At 37.8% G+C, this 18,809-nt stretch overlaps 1 protein-coding gene across 5 annotated transcripts in view; it reads left to right on the plus strand.

Moving 5' to 3' along the window:
• Positions 1-18,809, plus strand: part of smash (smallish) — a 224,825-nt gene that overhangs the window by 114,768 nt on the left and 91,248 nt on the right. For 3 of the 5 annotated variants that reach the window (XM_034980114.2, XM_069505874.1, XM_034980115.2), the window contains exon 3: positions 5,058-5,222. In XM_034980114.2, coding sequence (XP_034836005.1) covers positions 5,121-5,222 — 102 coding nt within the window. In that variant the 5' untranslated portion in view covers positions 5,058-5,120. Of the gene's footprint in view, positions 1-917; positions 1,196-5,057; positions 5,223-18,809 lie in introns of those variants that run through there. The other 2 variants (XM_069505873.1, XM_069505872.1) reach the window with 2 other exon arrangements.

Consider the following 18,809-nt stretch of genomic DNA (forward strand, 5'->3'; position numbering starts at 1 on the left):
ATAAATCTGTATAAAATACGCGATTACGTGTCTTGAAATTAAGAAATTACGTAAAGATCAGTGAATATTAACGAAATCTATGTAGTAATCGTGTTTTCTATTTATAATGTTAATCATTTTAAAATTGTATAAATGTCTATAAATACGTGTCTCCGAAACTTGAAATTACAGATATGTAAAGTGCAAATGAACCTCTTTATACTGAATATTACCGCTATACCTATATAGTATAATATTCGTGAATAAATAGTGGTGAACCTTTCTATAGTGGAGCCTTTTTCTGGAAGCGTATTTTCGAATCGTCATAGCTTCGGTCCAGATGATGCTAGAAAGCTGATAAATTTATAGTTAGTCTACCTCGGCCTTGTCTTGATATCCCTTTGACAGCGAAAAGATCTTCTGCAATCGTCGAATTTAACAATGATGAAGCAATTGCTAGTTGCTTATTGTCAACAAGTTACGGCTTCACAGGAGGCACTATAGTCTCTCCTAATTGCCGACCTTGGAGTACTAAGATAACTTGGAGACCTTGCCATGTCAAGAAAAAAAGTTCACAAAAAACACCGATATAAAAAGGACCAAACAGCGTAACCAGAACGATAAAAACAATAGCACGCTATCCATTGATCGTAGTGAAAGATTGAACTACGAGCGAATTATACCTAATATTCACCAACTGTTCATAAAGTGCAGTTAGACTAATCTGTCAATCAATGTAGTTAGCAATAAAATCTACACTGAAATCATATTTTATATCGTAAATTCACAAACAAAAAAGGACACAACGCAACTTTAATAAAAAGGGCTACAAATAACAACGTAACCGAAACAGAAAAAAAACCAATAGCTCGCTATCGATCGATCGAAATGAAAGATCTCGCTGCGCGCGAGTTTGGCCGATCTCCCGCGCGCCGCAGTCTGAATCGCGACGCGGTGCCGAGCGGATGTGTGGACGTGCGGTTATTGTCCAATAGCCAAATTGTACCACATTGTTACCGCATTACGTGTTGTTTGCGAACCGAGAGTCGTACTGTAATTAGTGTTGTTTCGTACCGTTAGTGTTGCATAAGTGCTGTGTTTGCTGTTACATTTCAATCTCTTCACAATACACGGATATTATACCTTCTATCTACAGTTCGTATTTTACTATTTTTGCTGTCTTTTGGGTGTTTGTATTTAATCCTAATTCACAAGGGTCTGCATTGTTTCAGCCATAGTTTCTTTGGTGAATTCATCTTGTTCATCATGCATGTTTACCAGGATCAGATAATTTTAAGCCAGGTTATGCTCATTGTATGTCTTAACATGATTTTGACATAAAGCATTATGAGATTTGCAATGAAGAAAATATTTGTTTAATCCTACGTAATTATCTCCAGATTTAATATGAGATACCTAAGTTTGTATGACTGATTGAGTATAATTATTCAACTTGTTAACAGTAAACTGTAGTTATCTTTTGGGAAAAAACATATCACAGCTTCTAATAGCTGTGATAGCCTAGTAGTTAGGACGTCCGCCTCCTAATCGGAGGTCGGGGGTTCGATCCCCCGGGCACGCACCTCTAAATTTTTGAAATAAAAAATTTCGGAAAATGCACGTTGTAATTAAATATCACTTGCTATAACGGTGAAATATCGTGAGGGAACCTGCATGCCTAAGAGTTCTCTCCATAATATTCTTAAAGGTGTGTGAAGTTTGCTAATCCGCACTTGGCCAGCGTGGTGGACTATGGCCAAAACCTTTCTCACTCTGAGAAGACACCCGTGTTATGTAGTGAGCCGGTGTTGGGTTGATCATGATGATGATGATGATGATGATGATGATGATGATGAAAGCGTATTAGAAGTAATACACTTGACATTCAGTAGAAATGATTATAAATAGGAGTTAGATAGGTAGGACCTAGGCACTCGTTTACCTTTAAAAGTTTGCTGAGGTCAGATTACAATCGCTTCATAAAAAAATTGTAGCCAGACAAAATATGCGTTAATAATAAGGTAGGTAGGTACTAAAATAATCTGAAACATCTTAAATTCAAAAAGACCAGGGGGGCTAGCACGGAAGAAGACATATTAGCTCTTAGATGTAAGTTTTTAGATACTGATAGGCCGTCTTATTTTCATTCAATTTCAAAATCCAGGAGGTCTACCGCCTTAATATCTATATATATATATCAGCTACAATGTGATGATTGCTAAGTATGGATAACCAACAAAACCGATCGATGAAACAAGATAAACAGTGTTATCATATCGATAAGTTAGTCAATGTTTGGTGCACGACGTTATCAGTAGCCGAATTACGCATCACCTCTATCACGTTACCTAGGTTCTCGTACCAATAAAGTGTTTTGATGAAAACTATTGAATTCAATGTATAGAATATTTATTTCGAATATGTTATGTGCTTAATCGGTTATACAAAGCCATTTATACATATTTTAATGATAGTGTTTTTACCTACACTTCTCTGTTTGTCTGCTAGCCTTTTAATCCGTTCAACCGATTTTGACGAAATTTCGTACAGAGATATTTTGCATACCGGGGATTCCCGCGGGATTTAAATTTTGTGAACAAATAGATAGCAATCCACGAGGATGGCTGTCCCACATCTGCCATCATTGCGGCGTGATTGAAGGACAAACCAAACATGCATCAGGAGATTTGCTTGCCCCTTATTGCTGGTTATTTGAATAAAAAATCGAGGGTTGCGATATTACCGGTTCCTTTATTTCAGTTGAGCCAGACTCTGCTTATTATTCTAAACCCAAATTCGACAGGCTACCAGTTTTTGTACGGAGTGATTGATCTGACCTTGACAACCGGCTAAAAACAAATAACTGTGTAGGTTTAGAATAATTACATACATTATTTCCGCTTAGTTACCAATGACTATTATTATGAAAAGTTAGTAATTAATTTAGTAATCAGAAACAGTGCCATTACGGGAAAATCAAACTCGAATGAATGTAAAAAAATCATATATTGACTTTTGTTCTTTCAACGTAGGGCTAACGTTTTCCATCTTGTATTTTTCACATCTAATCTGGTCAGAGAGATAGAAAATTGACTGGCACACAGTCAATTTTCTGTCTTCTACGAATCTTTCGACTCCAACGTCCATTGTCATACAAACTTAACTAGATCAAATGCCACTTCACGGTGCTAGCCTGGGCTAACTTGGTCCCAACTTTATTCTACAAAGCAATTCCAGGCATAGCTCCTTCCACGCATACTTTATCCTTAAGATTTTTACCTGAGATACCAGGATGATTCGGGATACATTATCTCAAAAATGCTCGCAATTCTGAGAATTTTGCATCAATAAACCTATCATTAATAAACAAATCAAATGCGTCTATCACGCCACACCGGAGTAAACAAATCGACGTAGGACGTGATCTTTTGGAGCTAAGATTCTGGAGAATGGTATAGACAAATTTTAACGCGAAAAATCAAAGAGTTCCGACGGGATTTTTCAACCAAATCCACACGGATGAAGTAGCGGGCATCATTCATAATCTAATGAATAAAAAAGTATGGTCTTATGGTTTATAGTTTACTAGGTTATTCTCGCGACTTCGTCCGCGTGGACTACACAAATTTCAAATCCCTATTTCACCCCCTTTAGGGGCTGAATTTTCAAAAATCCATTTTTAGCGGATGCCTACGTCATAATAGCTATCAGCATGCCAAACTTCAGCCCGATCCGTCCAGTAGTTTGAGCTGTGTGTTGATAGATCAGTCAGTCAGTCACCTTTTCCTTTTATATTTATAGTTTAAACCATCATTCGAAGGATGTAGGTCAATTTTTACGTTAGTGTTTAATCTATAGTTGCGTATTTTTGAGTAGTTCGTTCAACCGCAAATTACCTTTTTAACGAACCATTATTTAATTATGTACTTCAACATAAACGATGTATATTATCAAATCGAGCAAGAGCAATAACTTACGTAATAACAAAAACGTAATCATTACGTGAACGTGTATTTACGCCTTATACAGTGGTTCTGGTGCAACGGCTTACGTTGTATTACTAATATGGCGTTATTCATAAAAATTACTTCTTGGTAACTACTAGCGTGATCTATTTATTAGTTTTCTCAGAAAGCATGTAGTGTATGTGCTTATATCTTATATCGACAACTGTTAGACGTACTTCTAGGTCAGCTATCTTAAACACTGCGACATACTATCTTCTTTAGATACAACTAGCTTATGCTCGCGATTATGAGCCCTATTTCACCGCCTTAGGGGTTTAATTTTTAAAAATCCTTTGCTACGTCATAATACGAGTAGCTATCTGCAGTCCAAATTTCAGCCCGATATCCAGTAATTTCAGCTGTGCGTTGAGAGATCAGTCAGTCAGTCACCTTTTAGATAAAAAACACCGGAGTTAAAAAGACATGCAGGAGGATCTAGGAGCCCACCAAATCATTGACCCAAAAATCTCCAAGACGGACAGACAGACAAAAACTTTAAATACGTGTCATTCAGTTAGGGTAGTTCAAATAACCATATAAGCTTAGTATTATGAGGTAGTTATATCCTAACTAGATGATGCCCGCGACTTCGTCCGTGTGGATTTAGGTTTTTAAAAATCCTATGGGAACTCTTCATTTTTCCGGGATAAAAAGGAGCATATGTCCTTCCCCGGGATGCAAGCTATATTTGTACCAAAATTCGTCAAAATCGGTTAAACGGTTGAGCCGTGAAAAGCTAGACAGACAGACAGACAGACACACTTTCGCATTTATAATATTATATAAGTAATAAGTATAATACAGATAGACACTTAAATTTCATTTATTAGTATAGAGCTATATTTTATTGACTATAAATTAATACAGATAGGCGACGGTTGACCAAAATCACACCTGATAGAATGTGATGATGTGGCCAAAGATGGGAGAAGATGCCTATTGAATACCCGGATTGTAATTGGTGGGAAACACAGATCGCGGAAGAGTATTCCAAACCAAAGTAGCTAAAATGTCGACGTCAATAAGGATGTAAACTTGGAGTGCCAAAACTCAGATTTGTTTTAATTCCAGGTAATCACGTGAGAATGGACCGCCAGGACGTGCAGTGTAGTGCGTAGTGCAGTGATGTGAGCCATGCCCTCGGACAGCGGAGCCACGTGGTCGCCGCCCGCCCCCAGCGAGCGGCGCCTCAGCAACTCCTCGGATGGCAGCGCGGGCAGCGGCTACTCCAAAGCCGTAAGTTATTCTATTCTTGAATCCGAAAGGTGCCGCCATAGAAATAAATCCAGCGTTTTCTCTACCCACGCAATTTTCTACGAAAAAAATAGCGCTCACTTCGCTTGCCAATTCTTTTTTGGTGCCTAATACTTAATGCTGGAGTCGATATTGTGGTAACTACCTAAATTTTTTGTGTACTTTTACAGAAAAATATTTGTATACTTACTGAATACAAAACACGGAGGGCGGTTACAGCGCGCTATCGCGCCTTTATGCAAAAGAAAATAAGGCTTAGTTTATCAAGAAAGACGCTGCGTGTCGGCTTGCCAGTGTGCCTTGCGCCTTAATCTACCGTCCTTTATCTAAAAAGGCGTTAACTTCATCTAAAAAGTCGAAAAAAACTGTTTTTAAGATTGAGTTATCGCTAAAAATCCTAGATTTTGTAAAGGGGTTTTGTTAGCTTTTAGTTTGGCTCTACGTTGCATACTTTTTTGGGAACATAAGTTTTTCTAAAGTCCCATTTTTTTGGCCATAACTCTTTAAATTACTTATTTTAACTAGCTACGGCCGAAGCTAATACTAATTTTAAGAAATATAAATAAAAAAGTTTTATAGCATTGTGTTTGAAATATATCTGAAAAAATCATCATGAAAGTTGTTTATCAGCACTTTATTGTTTACGACACGACATTTGTGACGTCATTATATCGCTCGTGGGTCACGAGCGGTTTCGCAACAGACGATTTGTTTTAAAATTGCTTTATTACGTGCTATGTGACATTTAGTGTTTCGTGAATCGTGACACGACACTATTTAAACATAGTAACACATGATGTGTTAAGGGCCGGAAGCCCGGAAATCACGTTATTTTCTCTCTATTTTAAGTACCTTCTTTATCAAAAGTGGCAGAAAATAATGTTCGTCGACCTTTATAGAATGAGACTTCGGCTTTGTAGAGCGTTGTCTCTGTCACTCATCCCTATGTTCAAAAATCCTTACTGAGCAGATTGTCTACGTCATAATAGCTACCTATCTATTTACATACCAAATTTCAGCCCGATCCGTCCAGTAATTTGAGCTGTGTATTGATAAATCAGTCGGTTAGTCACCTTTTCCTTTTATAAATATTTAGAATCTAATCTAAATCTAAATCAGCCTGTGCTGTCCCACGTCTGGGCAAAGGCCTCCCTCCGATCCTTCCACAATTTTCTATTTCGTGCCTCTTCAGGCCACGTAACTGTAAATTTATCTAATTCATCACGCCAACGTCGCCTCGGCCGAACACGCTGGCGTTGATGATTCTGGGGCGTCCAAAAAGAAGCAGATATATTTAGAAGAATAAATAATATTAAAAAGTTGCCAACCCATGTGATATGTGATATCAGATCGATAAGCGCAAATCTGTCGTTGATAAAAACAAGAACGCTTGTGTAAGTGTCGGCACAATCTCTTATTTTCTTACAGAAAGTCACACAAAAACGTGACATTTCCAGTATTTCCGGCTCTGAAATTATGTAACCTGTTGCATTAACGAACCTGTATATTAATGGAATATTACTTAAATTAATAAAATATTAAAGCATCATCCAAACCTGCGTGATCAAACCGTCTACGAATCGGGATATGGCGCCATGCACGCGTATGTATGTATGAAAGTATATTATTTATTGCACCACAAAACACAAATGACAGGTTACAAAAAAGAAATCTTAAAAAGTAGGCACAAAATACGGTCTTTCGCTAAATAGCGACCGCTTCTAGACAACCTAAACGCTAGGGAGAAAATGAACAAATGGACAGTGGGAGGTTCCATGTTCTGCGATTACAACCCGATTCGACCGCATCTGCAGAATGAGACACAAGCCTCTAGTGATTGCACTCTCTATTCCCTAACTCATAGCCCGATGAGACGGAAATCCGACACGACCGGAGAGAGATGCCCAGGACCGACACCGCCAACTTCCCAACTCCGAGGTACAGAGAAATCAAATACCTATTTTTTTGGCTCAACCAGGGAATCGAATCCGGGACCTTGTTATCTGCTGTCGAACATGGTAAGCAGTAGACCAACGAGGTAGATAACTGCACTAACAAATGAGATTCGCGATTCTTATTGTAGTCGTATGCACGTATAGATTCGCGTGTTGAACCCCCCATCGTGGACATCCCACGTTCATGGCGCGCAGGTGTGTCCGTAGCTTTAACCATCGGATGAGACTTAATTAATTCGGTAATAATCTATTAATATTTAATACAAGAATAAAATTATGGTGCCGTCATCTTTGTTACACAATGACTCGTACACCTAATGACGAAATTAAAGGTTTAATTAAAAACAATGACCAACATTTTATTTAATATTTTACTCGAATGTGGCGTATTTGAGTAGTTATGCAATAACCCTGTACTAGCTGTAGCGTATTTACTTTGGATATAAAAATAATGCAAACAAATGTACTTGTAAATTCTTCATTCTAAATCCTAATCCTAGTAATGTAAATAGGAAAAGCTGACTGATTGACTGATCTGTCAATGCACAGCTCAAACTACTGGATGGATCGGGCTGAAATCTGGCATGCAGATAGCTATTATGACGTAGACATTGGCTAAGAAAGGGATTTTGAAAATTATAACTACTTTTTATCTCGCAGTTTAGTTCCCGTAGGATTTTATAAAAACCTATATCAACGCAAACGTACTCGCGCTACGATTACGAACATGAGTTACTGCGAGAACTTAAAAAAGAACCGGCCAAGTGCGAGTCAGGCTCGCGCACTGAGGGTTCCGTATTACAGTCTTATTTTGCACGATAAATCAAAAACTGTTTTGCATAAAAATAAAATAGAAAAATCTGTTTTAAAATGTACAGGTAAAAGCCCTTTCAATTTTACCCCATTTGGTATAGTTATCTTACTTTGAAAACTGAACATTATTAGTTCATGAACACATTTTAATTTGTTTTTAGAGACTCGAGACCCTTAAAAAATTATACAGCAGAAGCAAATGAAGTCACCATAATGATGTAGGAACGTTATCACACCGAATTAAGTATTAAGTAATTTGAATAGCTAATAAGCTTGTAAAACATTGAGGTTAGCCGATAATGACTTCCTGCTTCACCGGCGGTGTATCGGAACACGATGATTAGGTACAACTGGTTCAGTCTAGTTTGCTTTGCTCTTGTACGAATGAGTTCTCCCCTCCACTTGAAATGGTACCTTCAAGTCGAGAGTGAATAGGCATCTTCTAGGTCTAGACAAGCGCGTTCCATCTTACCCCCCGGTCACACATTGCCCGTGTGGCGTGGGAAGTAGCAAGGAAAGGAGGCAAAGACGTAGACGTAGAAAAATTGCGACTCTCTCCCTATTACGGTGCACCTGACAGACAGACGGACGGACAGACAGCGGAGCCTCAAGTAACAGGTACGTAACCCTAAAAAAATGTGGAAGATCTGTTAGGTACATTGTGTAAGTGCTGAAAGAACACGTGAACAAAGTGTATCTAAAATCAAGAAAGACTAAGATGCGTCAATGGACAATTTCTTAGTATATTATAAGACTAGCTGATCCCCGCGGCTTCGCCCGCGTAGATTTAGGTTTTTAAAGATCCCGTATAGCCTATGTCACTCAGGAATAATGTAGCTTTCTACTGGTGAAAGAATTTTTAAAATCGGTTCAGTAGTTCTAAAGATTACCCCCTACAAACAAACTTAACGACATTACCTCTTTATATAATACAACGGGCCGTGCAGCAGAAATCGTAATATTTTAATTTCGCCATAACTTCAAAACCAAACGTCCAATTTTAATCATTCAAAGACCAAATATTATCTCCATAAACTGTTCTTAGTGATGAAATCATTTATTTTGATAAGGATTAATAGCATGAGTAAAATAAACGCGTTTAAATGTAGTCCAAAAAAAATTCAAGATTTTTAAATAAAAAAATGGTTGCTGTGCCTCACTCGACATAGATGGGTATAGTGTGTCGCGGACTTTTTTGTAGATATTTATAAGATCTACAATTAATTAGAACATTTTATGGTTCTATCTTTTATAGTTTAGGCAGCGTACGCAAAATAAGTAACTTTTCTGGTTGATTTTTTACACCTTGTGTCCGAAAAACCCAAATATCTTACGGAACCCTATTTTTTTCCAAAATAAAATATAGCCTATGTTACTCGTGGATAATGTAGCTTTCGAATGGTGAAAGAATTTTTAAAATCGGTCCAGTAGTTTTTGAGCCTATTCAGTACAAACAAACAAACAAACAAACAAACAAACAAACAAACAAACAAACAAACAAAGTTTTCCTCTTTATAATATTAGTGTAGATAATTAATAAGTTTAGGTTAAAATAAAATTACTTATTAGTCATAAATTAGGCTAGATTGTAATACAATTGAGTAGCTAATTGGCACTCAATAATAAAGAAAAAAATCTGTTACATTTAAAGAAAGAAGAAGGCATATTTCAATTAAGTAGACCAAGAGTAGGCCATATTTAATTTTAATTTTACCTTATGGTTTAAAAAACAAGCTCGGTGTTCACGGAGTCGCGAATATAAAAAATAACTGTTAAACAATTAGTAACGGTGTTTAATCCTAAATAGCGTTATTTAATCCAAAATAAATACACAACTCGATACCGCTGGGCCGTAAAGAAAAACTGTTATCTTTCACTCTCGTTGTAGTTAACTAGTTACTGGCAAATAACTGTTTTTTTATAAGCCATGGAAATAATTAGGTTTGTGAGATCGCAAACTTTTGTTGTTTGGGCAAAAAGCACGCACGTAAGCATTGTAATATTGTAGCATAATTACAAACCGCATTAGCGGCACGGCTTTGCCGGTGGGGTGGTAAATAGGCGCGGCCGAAGCCTGCCAGACCAGACCAGAAATTTAGAAATTCTAAAATTCCAAACCCCTGCCAGGAACCGAACCCGGAACCTCCCACTAATAAGACTACAGTTCTCACCAGTGCGCCAGGAAGATCGTCAAATGAAAATAAATCTACTGAGGTAAAATAATTCACTTTTTTATTTCGAAAGTCTACTCTGCCTACGCGAATAAGTTTCGCTTGGCTATTTCCAAAGATATTTTCCACTTTAAGGTCGACTGGTTTTCATGATAAACAATATATTTTCAATCTTATCCCTTTAGTAATAGAGGCGAAATCGCGGAAGGCTCTATCTCGTTTTAAGCCTTTCGCTGCAAAATTGTCGCGTGCCCAAGGGCAGGAATGCTAAATGGATCAAGTATCATATTACTTTGACATAAAAACCAACCTGTTTAGTCATACCGGTAGGTACTATTTTACAAGAATACTATTTTACCATTAAATTAATATCTACTCCTATGTGTGCCTTACGGATCCGTCTTAAAGACATTCCCTCTAACAAATAAACCTGGAATAGCGGTGGAATACTCTGTTTTGTCTTTTTCCTTCAAATGTCAAATTATTGATGACAGAGAAAGACAAAACAGAGTATAACTATTCCACCGCTATTCCAGGTTTATTTGTTAGAGGGTTAATTTTTAGGGTTCCGTACCTCAAAAGGAAAAACGGAACCCTTTTAGGACTTTGTTGTCTGTCTGTCTGTCTGTCAAGAAACCTACAGGGTACTTCCCGTTGACCTAGAATCATGAAATTTGGCAGGTAGGTAGATCTTATAGCTGACATTTGGGGAATAATCTGAAAACCGGGAATTTAGGGTTAGATCACACAAAAAAACATTAATTGTGGTCATGGACTAATAATTAATATTTTCAATATTCGAAGTAAGATAACTATATCAAGTGGGGTATCATATGAAAGGGCTTTATCTGTGCATTCTAAAACAGATTTTTTTTATTTTTATGCATCATAGTTTTTGAATTATTGTGCAAAATGTCGATAAAATACGATTGTAGTACGGAACCCTCATTGCGCGAGGCTGACTCGCACTTGGCCGGTTTTTTTTGTTATACTCTGTTCTAAAAAACCGGCCAAGTGCGAGTCAGGCTCGCGCAACGAGGGTTCCGTACTACAGTCGTATTTTTTTGAACATGCACAAGGAGCAAGTAAAATACATTCAATAATAAATGACCAAGGAGCCATGTTGCAGGAAGACTATTAATTACGATAAATTGTGTTTTTCCTGCGCCTGCTCGAGTACGAACCTTGATTCCCTCGATACATCACAGTGCGCCGAGCCTCATTCCGCAATCACATCGATAAAGGCAACGCTACAACACGAGGGATTTTTTTCCCCCGAATTTCTTGCTCGCCTCTCGGTAATAGACATTATGCAACGTCTAAAACATAGTAACTTTATGATTTCTATGATTAATAATCATCATTAATTACCAAAATCTGGGAATCGATATTTTTTAGTTACATAGGTAACTAGCTTATGCTCGCGACTTCGTCCGCCTGGACTACATAAGTATCAAAACCCCATTTAACATACCATTCCAGGGGGGTGGAATTTTTGGATACCTACTCTTTACAAAGAACACCCCCTCCAAACTTCATGTCTCTAGAACCGGCGGCGGTTAAGTCTACTGTGCGTTGACTTATCAGACCATGAAAGCAAATGAATTTAATAAATCTAAATCTAAGTCAGTCAGTCATTCAGTCAGGAGTTTAAATTTTATATATAGGTACAGATTTAAAAATTGGAAATTAATTTAAACATAATAAAAGGAAAAGTTGACTGAAATAGTCTACTAATCCGCACATAGCCAACGTGGTAGAACCCTTCTCACTCTGAGAGGAGACCCGTGCTCTGTAGTGAGCCGGTGATGGGTTGAGAATTCCGTCTTCATCCTTATGTGGTCACCATCCTTACATATTTGTGTACACCTGCCGTTCACAGCTGACATTTGGGCCGAGCGACCTTCGCCGCCCCTGCAGATTGCATAGAGTCACTCCAATACGTACATACAATATTATATCTTATTGTCACCCCATAGAAACTATATTGGTTTGATGGTAAATCAGGATGCGGCTGCATATGTGGTCAAAATGTAGCTAGTAATACTTAGAGATATATCTACTATAGCTACAGGCAATCTTCTCCTTTCCAACAAGCAAGTATTTAACCTTTCACGTTCAACTGATTTGGTTTATTTTATTTTTTATTTTATTCATTATTTTATTCCTATCTTGTGCGTGTTCTGAGTTCTGAGTCTGACACGCACTAGACCAGTTATTTTGACGACCGCCCTGGCGCAGTGGTAAGCCCTGTGGTCTTATTACCTACTGGGTGATCCCGGGTTCGATTCCTGGCAAGGATTTGAAATTTTATAATTTTTAAATTTCTGGTCTGGCCTGGTGGGAGGCTTCGGCCATGGTTAGCTATCACCTTACCGGCAAAGACGTGCCGCCAAGCGATTTAGCGTTCCGGTACGATGCTGTGTACCGAAGGGCATGGGTATTTAAAACCTGCCATACCACTTCCAGGTGAGATTGCAGTCAAGGGCTTGTATCTTACTGGTTGTAATTACAAGTTTAATATAGAAATGCTATGTCTATGGTGTCCTCTTGAAAAGTATGTCTCTTTACCAAAAGGTCGATAGGTAGAAAAATGCGTCCTTGCTTATTGTGATTGCATTTTCTTATTTCCTGAGTTGTAACCTTCTCGATTTGATTCGACGTGACAAACACGGAACGGGCCTCATTGAATTGTAAACAAGTACTTACTTAATATATAAAAAAAGATAGCTGTAAATGCCAGTCTATCGACTTTATTCCAGGGAAATACTAAAAACTTTAAAATATATGCAGGAATACGTATTATGGAGTAAGGCCTAATCTTCGTTATTTTAAAAAAGCTGAAATTTTCTGTGAAGCTAAAACGTTTAAAGTTTAAGGATGTCTGGCATTGTATTTCTAAATTTCTGTACTGGTCAGGTGGTAGGCTTCGGCCGTGGCTAGTTACCAACCTACCCGCAAAGCCGTGCCGCCAAGCGATTTAGCGTTTCGGTACGATGGCGTGTAGAAACCAAAGGGACGGGAGTTTGCTAAAACTGCCATACTCCTTCCAAGGTAGCCGCTCCCATCTTAGACTGCATCATCACTTACCACCAAGTTAGATTGCAGTCAAGGGCTAACTTATATCTGAATTTAAAAAAAAAGTTTTTCTACATGAAATAAATAAGTTTTGAATTTTTCGAGTTTTGTAAAAAAAACCAACATGGTGCAAACTGAGTAAAATAAGACAAGAAAAATACATTATTAAGTACAGTAAAATAACTGAAACCAAAAATACAAAATATTCAATAAAACCGATCATAAATTTCGTCAAAGAAGCCGGTGTAGGTACGTGACGTAAACACCACTGAAAAAGGCAAAAACTAATTACAGCTTTTTAATAAATCCAAGGTTGTCCAGTTGTGGAACCTTTCACCAAGGAAATGTCCAGCCGAGCTTGTAAAGTATTGAAATTATTTACAAATTATGCATATTTAAAATAGCAGCAGACAGTCACATTTTGCTGCACGACAGTCCAGAAAATTCATGTAATGTAAGCGAGTTTAAATCTAAATATATAAAAGGAAAAGGTGACTGACTGACTGACTGGCTGACTGATCTATCTACGCACAGCTCAAACTACTCGACGGATTGGGCTGTTGGCATGCAGATAGCTATTATGACGTAGGCATACGCTAAGAAAAGATTTTTGAAAATTCAACCCCTAAGGGGGTTAAATAGGGGTTTGAAATTTGTGTAGTCCACGCGGACGAAGTCGCGAGCATAAGCTAGTGTTGTATAGAAGCCGGTGTTGCTTTGCGGAAATTCAAAGCTTAAATTGCTGTAATCCGCTGAAACAGATCAAATCTGTATGGTGCAACATGCACCGCCCGCCCTCCCACTGCTAAACATGCAGGGAAAGCCAGCCACCAAGCAAGCAATACGCACCACACAAATTCCAAAACACATTTTTCGCCCCGACAGTGCGCATGCTGCCTGTTGTGTTTGACGACCTCCCTGGCGCAGTGGTAAGCGCTGTGGTCTTAGTGGGATGTCCCGGGTTCGATTCCCGGTAGAGGTTTGGAATTTTATAATTTCTAAATCTCTAGTCTTACCACCTGGTGTTACCACCCTACCGGCAAAGCCGTGCCAAGTGATTTAGCGTTCCGGTACGATGCCGTGTAGAAACCAAAGTGTTATGGGTTTAATTAAAACTGCCATACGTTTTCCAGGTTAGCCCGCTTCCATCTTAGACTGCATCGTCACTTACCACCAGATGAGATTGCAGTCTAGGGGTAACTTGTATCTGAATTAAAAAAAATTAAGCGTCTGTTTATCGAATCTTTATAGGATAAACCCGATAGCATTTCTATGTAGGAAGTACGATCACATTATACATTTCATGGCCGCATACCGCAGCTGGTTTGAACCTCCATTATTTTCATATCTCCGTACCCTCACTTTCGATCACTTTGTATGCATTGGTGACATGACCTGCAACGTTTTATTCCGTTCCACTAACCCTTAAGTCGATCTTATAAGGCCTTAATTCGTTTAACACGGCTATAGGATAAGATTGTAATGCAAATTCGTACTAGCGCTGTATTATACAGATCAATAAACCTCTATTTATATGTCGATAAAGTTTAATTTTCATTGAACCGTATGCAAATATTAGTTAGTATTTATACCTAAGTGACCTATTGTTATGCATAGGGTCATTTTGGTTTAATTGGAGCAAATATAACCAGTTGTTTTAGGGTCAAGTGCGTTATTGTATTTCCTAGTCCCTATACCGGTAGTGATAGCCTAGTGGTTACGACGTCCGCCTCATATTCGGGAGGTGGGGGGTTCGATCCCGGGCACGCACCTCTAACTTTTCGGAGCTATGCGTTTAAAAAAATTAATGCCACTCGCTTTAACGGTGAACGAAAACATCGTGAGGAAACCTGCATGCCTGAGAGTTCTCCATAATGTTCTGAAAGGTGTGTGAAATCTTGGCCAGCGTGGTGTACTATGGCCAAACCTTTCTCATACTGAGAGTAGACCTGTGCTTTGTAGTGAGCCGGCGATGTCTGATCACTGATGATGATGATACCGGTAACCGAGTCTCAGTCGATATCGTTATCAGTCAAACCATATCGATAATACCTAGACTGGTATTAAATTCTAATATCTATTGTGATTTGTGGGTCGATATGATTTAGATATGCGCTAAAATGGTTCTACGAAACAATAAATTGAAATTGAAAGTTGTATTGAATGACAATGGGATTAAGTAAGTAGTGGCTTATAGATACCTACCGCTATATTCCTAGTAGGTTATCTAGTGATTTAGCTTATGGTACGTACTTATAGTCATATGCGAGTGCGAGCTAGCGCAAGTATTTCTCCACGCGCTCGTTTACTGTGTACGGATGTAGCACTCACACTAATGCAGATGACAAACGCGGCGTGTGACGTGGTCCCTTATTATCCCTTTTTCGGGTTCCGTACCCAAAGAGTGTCAACGTGACCTTATCACTAAGCCTTTGCTGTCCGTCCGTCTGTCTGTCAACGGGCTGTATCTCATAAACCGTAATAGGTAGAGAAATGAAATTTTTGCAAAATGTGCTATTGCTACTATAACAACAACAAAAAAAGTATGTCAAGGTCAGTGTTATCACAGTTTTACGATCTGTAAAAATGTGGTGTTATATTATCTTGTACGATGGTACGGAACTCTTCGTGTGCAAGTCTGAGTCGCACTACACACACACCTAACTATCTCGTTGATTATCCGGTAAGTCTTTAGGAACAAAATGATATGGAATTTAACATAACAATCGGATTCTTTATCCATGTAACCCAAATCCCAGCAGAAGTTCTCACACATTAAAATGCAATAAGCGCACTACGCGTTTCTTTTCCCTATACATCTCATCTCAGGAAGGTGATTACGTCATCACTAACCTATTGTTAAACTTTAGTTTTTCTTAGCTGACTTAGGTCCGATTTCACCAACGTGAAATAAGTCTCAGCCGACTGTTTTTGGCACGTTTTCAGTACAAAAACTGGTTGTTTTGCTCTTTATTGGAACACAAACAGCATTTACATTGTTACTTAGTTACTTATTACTAGTTACAGTTAGCTGTTAGTACATACGCCTATTATTATTATTTTTTTTTTTTAAAGAATATTAGCCATGTTAAATGACTAATATTCCCCTTTCCTCTCCAACTAAGCGTCAGGCTTGTGCTAGGAGTAGGTACGACAATAGTGCAACGGGCGGGGTTTGAACCGTCGACCTTTCGGTTTTCAGTCCACTCCTTTACCCGTTGAGCTATTGAGGCTCTAATTAAGTGTTTACATTATCTATTGAATTTTGTGCGGGAGTTAGTAGGTTAGTAATAAAATAAAATAAAATAAAATTACAAGGAGTTAGTACGCCCAATTTATTCCTCGATTATACGTCACTCGACTCGTTATATCCCAGAAAATAAAAGAGTTCCCACGGGATTTTTAGAAACCTACATCCAAGTCGAGGGCATCATCTAGTTCAAAATAAATATCACATATCCTGTGTTCAGTACCTTTTGTCTTTGACTCTATAGGAACAATTTTATACGTTTTAAGATAAGATGTTAGATGTTGTTTAAGATTTATACGTCTGAAGGAAAATTACTAGACTACTTATATTAATTAATTATATTACGTCTAATAATATAATCTAACTAGCTTATGTCCGTGACTTCGTCCGCGTGGACTAAACAAATTTTAAACCCCTATTTCACACCCTTAGGGTTGATCTTTAACAATGAGATTTTAACATATGAGCTTAATAAAATATGTCATACTGCTAATTGCAAAAATATTAACTACAAAACTTCTTTATAGACACTTCAAAACTAACAGACTTTCATACAAACTTTAACCCCTATTTTACCCATTTAGGGGTTGAATTTTGAAAAATCCTTTCTTAGCGGATGCCTACGTCATAATAACTATACTATCTGCATGCCGAATTTCAGCGCGATCCATCCAGTAGTTTGAGCGTCCGTCATCCGTTGATAGATCAGTCAGTCAGTCAGTCACCTTTTCCTTTTATATATAACTAGCTGACCCGCCCCGGCTTCGCTCGGGTGAAATTTAGAAAATCGAGGTTGGGGTTGAATTTCCAAAAATCCTGAAATAGGTACATATTTCTTCATTTGTTGCCGAAAACCCAAATACCAATTTTCATGTAAATAACTTGAAAAATGACGGACTTTCATACAAACTTTCATCCCCTATTTAACCCCCTTGGTAGTAGAATTTCCAAAAATCGTGAAATACGTATTTTTGAATTTTTAACCGAAAGCTTAAATACCAATTTTCATCGATGTAACCTCAAAAATGACGGACTTTCATACAAACTTCCATCCCCCATTTAACCCACTTAGGGGTGGAATTAAATAAATCCTTTCTTAGTGGATACTTACTCTTTACAAAGAACACACCCTCCAAATTTATGTCTCTAGGACCAGCGGTTTATGCTGTGCGTTGATATATATGTCAGTCAGTCAGTCAGGACTTTGAATTTTATATATATAGATCTAATAAATGGGAACTTTATACTTCGTTCTATGTGTGTCAATGTGAATGTTAGTAAACAACGCCAGAGGCAAGACCAAGAGTTAGCGCTCCATAACCCGACGGGTGAAAGATCACGTTGCTTTCAATTAATTTACGTACCTACGTATTGCACGTTATATTAGGTACTAGCTGATCCCCGCGGCTTCGCCCGCGTAGATTTAGGTTTTTAAAGATCCCGTATAGCCTATGTCACTCAGGAATAATGTAGCTTTCTACTGGTGAAAGAATTTTTAAAATCGGTTCAGTAGTTCTAAAGATTACCCCCTACAAACAAACTTAACGACATTACCTCTTTATATAATATAATACAACGGGCCGTGCAGCAGAAATCGTAATATTTTAATTTCGCCATAACTTCAAAACCAAACGTCCAATTTTAATCATTCAAAGACCAAATATTATCTCCATAAACTGTTCTTAGTGATGAAATCATTTATTTTGATAAGGATTAATAGCATGAGTAAAATAAACGCGTTTAAATGTAGTCCAAAAAAAATTCAAGATTTTTAAATAAAAAAATGGTTGCTGTGCCTCACTCGACATAGATGGGTATAGTGTGTCGCGGACTTTTTTGTAGATATTTATAAGATCTACAATTAATTAGAACATTTTATGGTTCTATCTTTTATAGTTTAGGCAGCGTACGCAAAATAAGTAACTTTTCTGGTTGATTTTTTACACCTTGTGTCCGAAAAACCCAAATATCTTACGGAACCCTATTTTTTTCCAAAATAAAATATAGCCTATGTTACTCGTGGATAATGTAGCTTTCGAATGGTGAAAGAATTTTTAAAATCGGTCCAGTAGTTTTTGAGCCTATTCAGTACAAACAAACAAACAAACAAACAAAGTTTTCCTCTTTATAATATTAGTGTAGATTGCGTCACAACTCACAAAGTACACTGGTGACATTCTCAACAACCTTGATAGCTATGTGGTTAAATTTGAAATACGAAAGGTTTTAGATTCTAATCCTTAGTTTAGGAATAAATTCTTGGGTTAGCTCGGGGGCTGTCCCGATTGCCATGTCGATCTGT

The sequence above is a fragment of the Maniola hyperantus genome, chromosome 21 (assembly GCF_902806685.2).
Source record: "Maniola hyperantus chromosome 21, iAphHyp1.2, whole genome shotgun sequence".
Classification (NCBI taxonomy): Eukaryota; Metazoa; Arthropoda; class Insecta; order Lepidoptera; family Nymphalidae; genus Maniola; species Maniola hyperantus.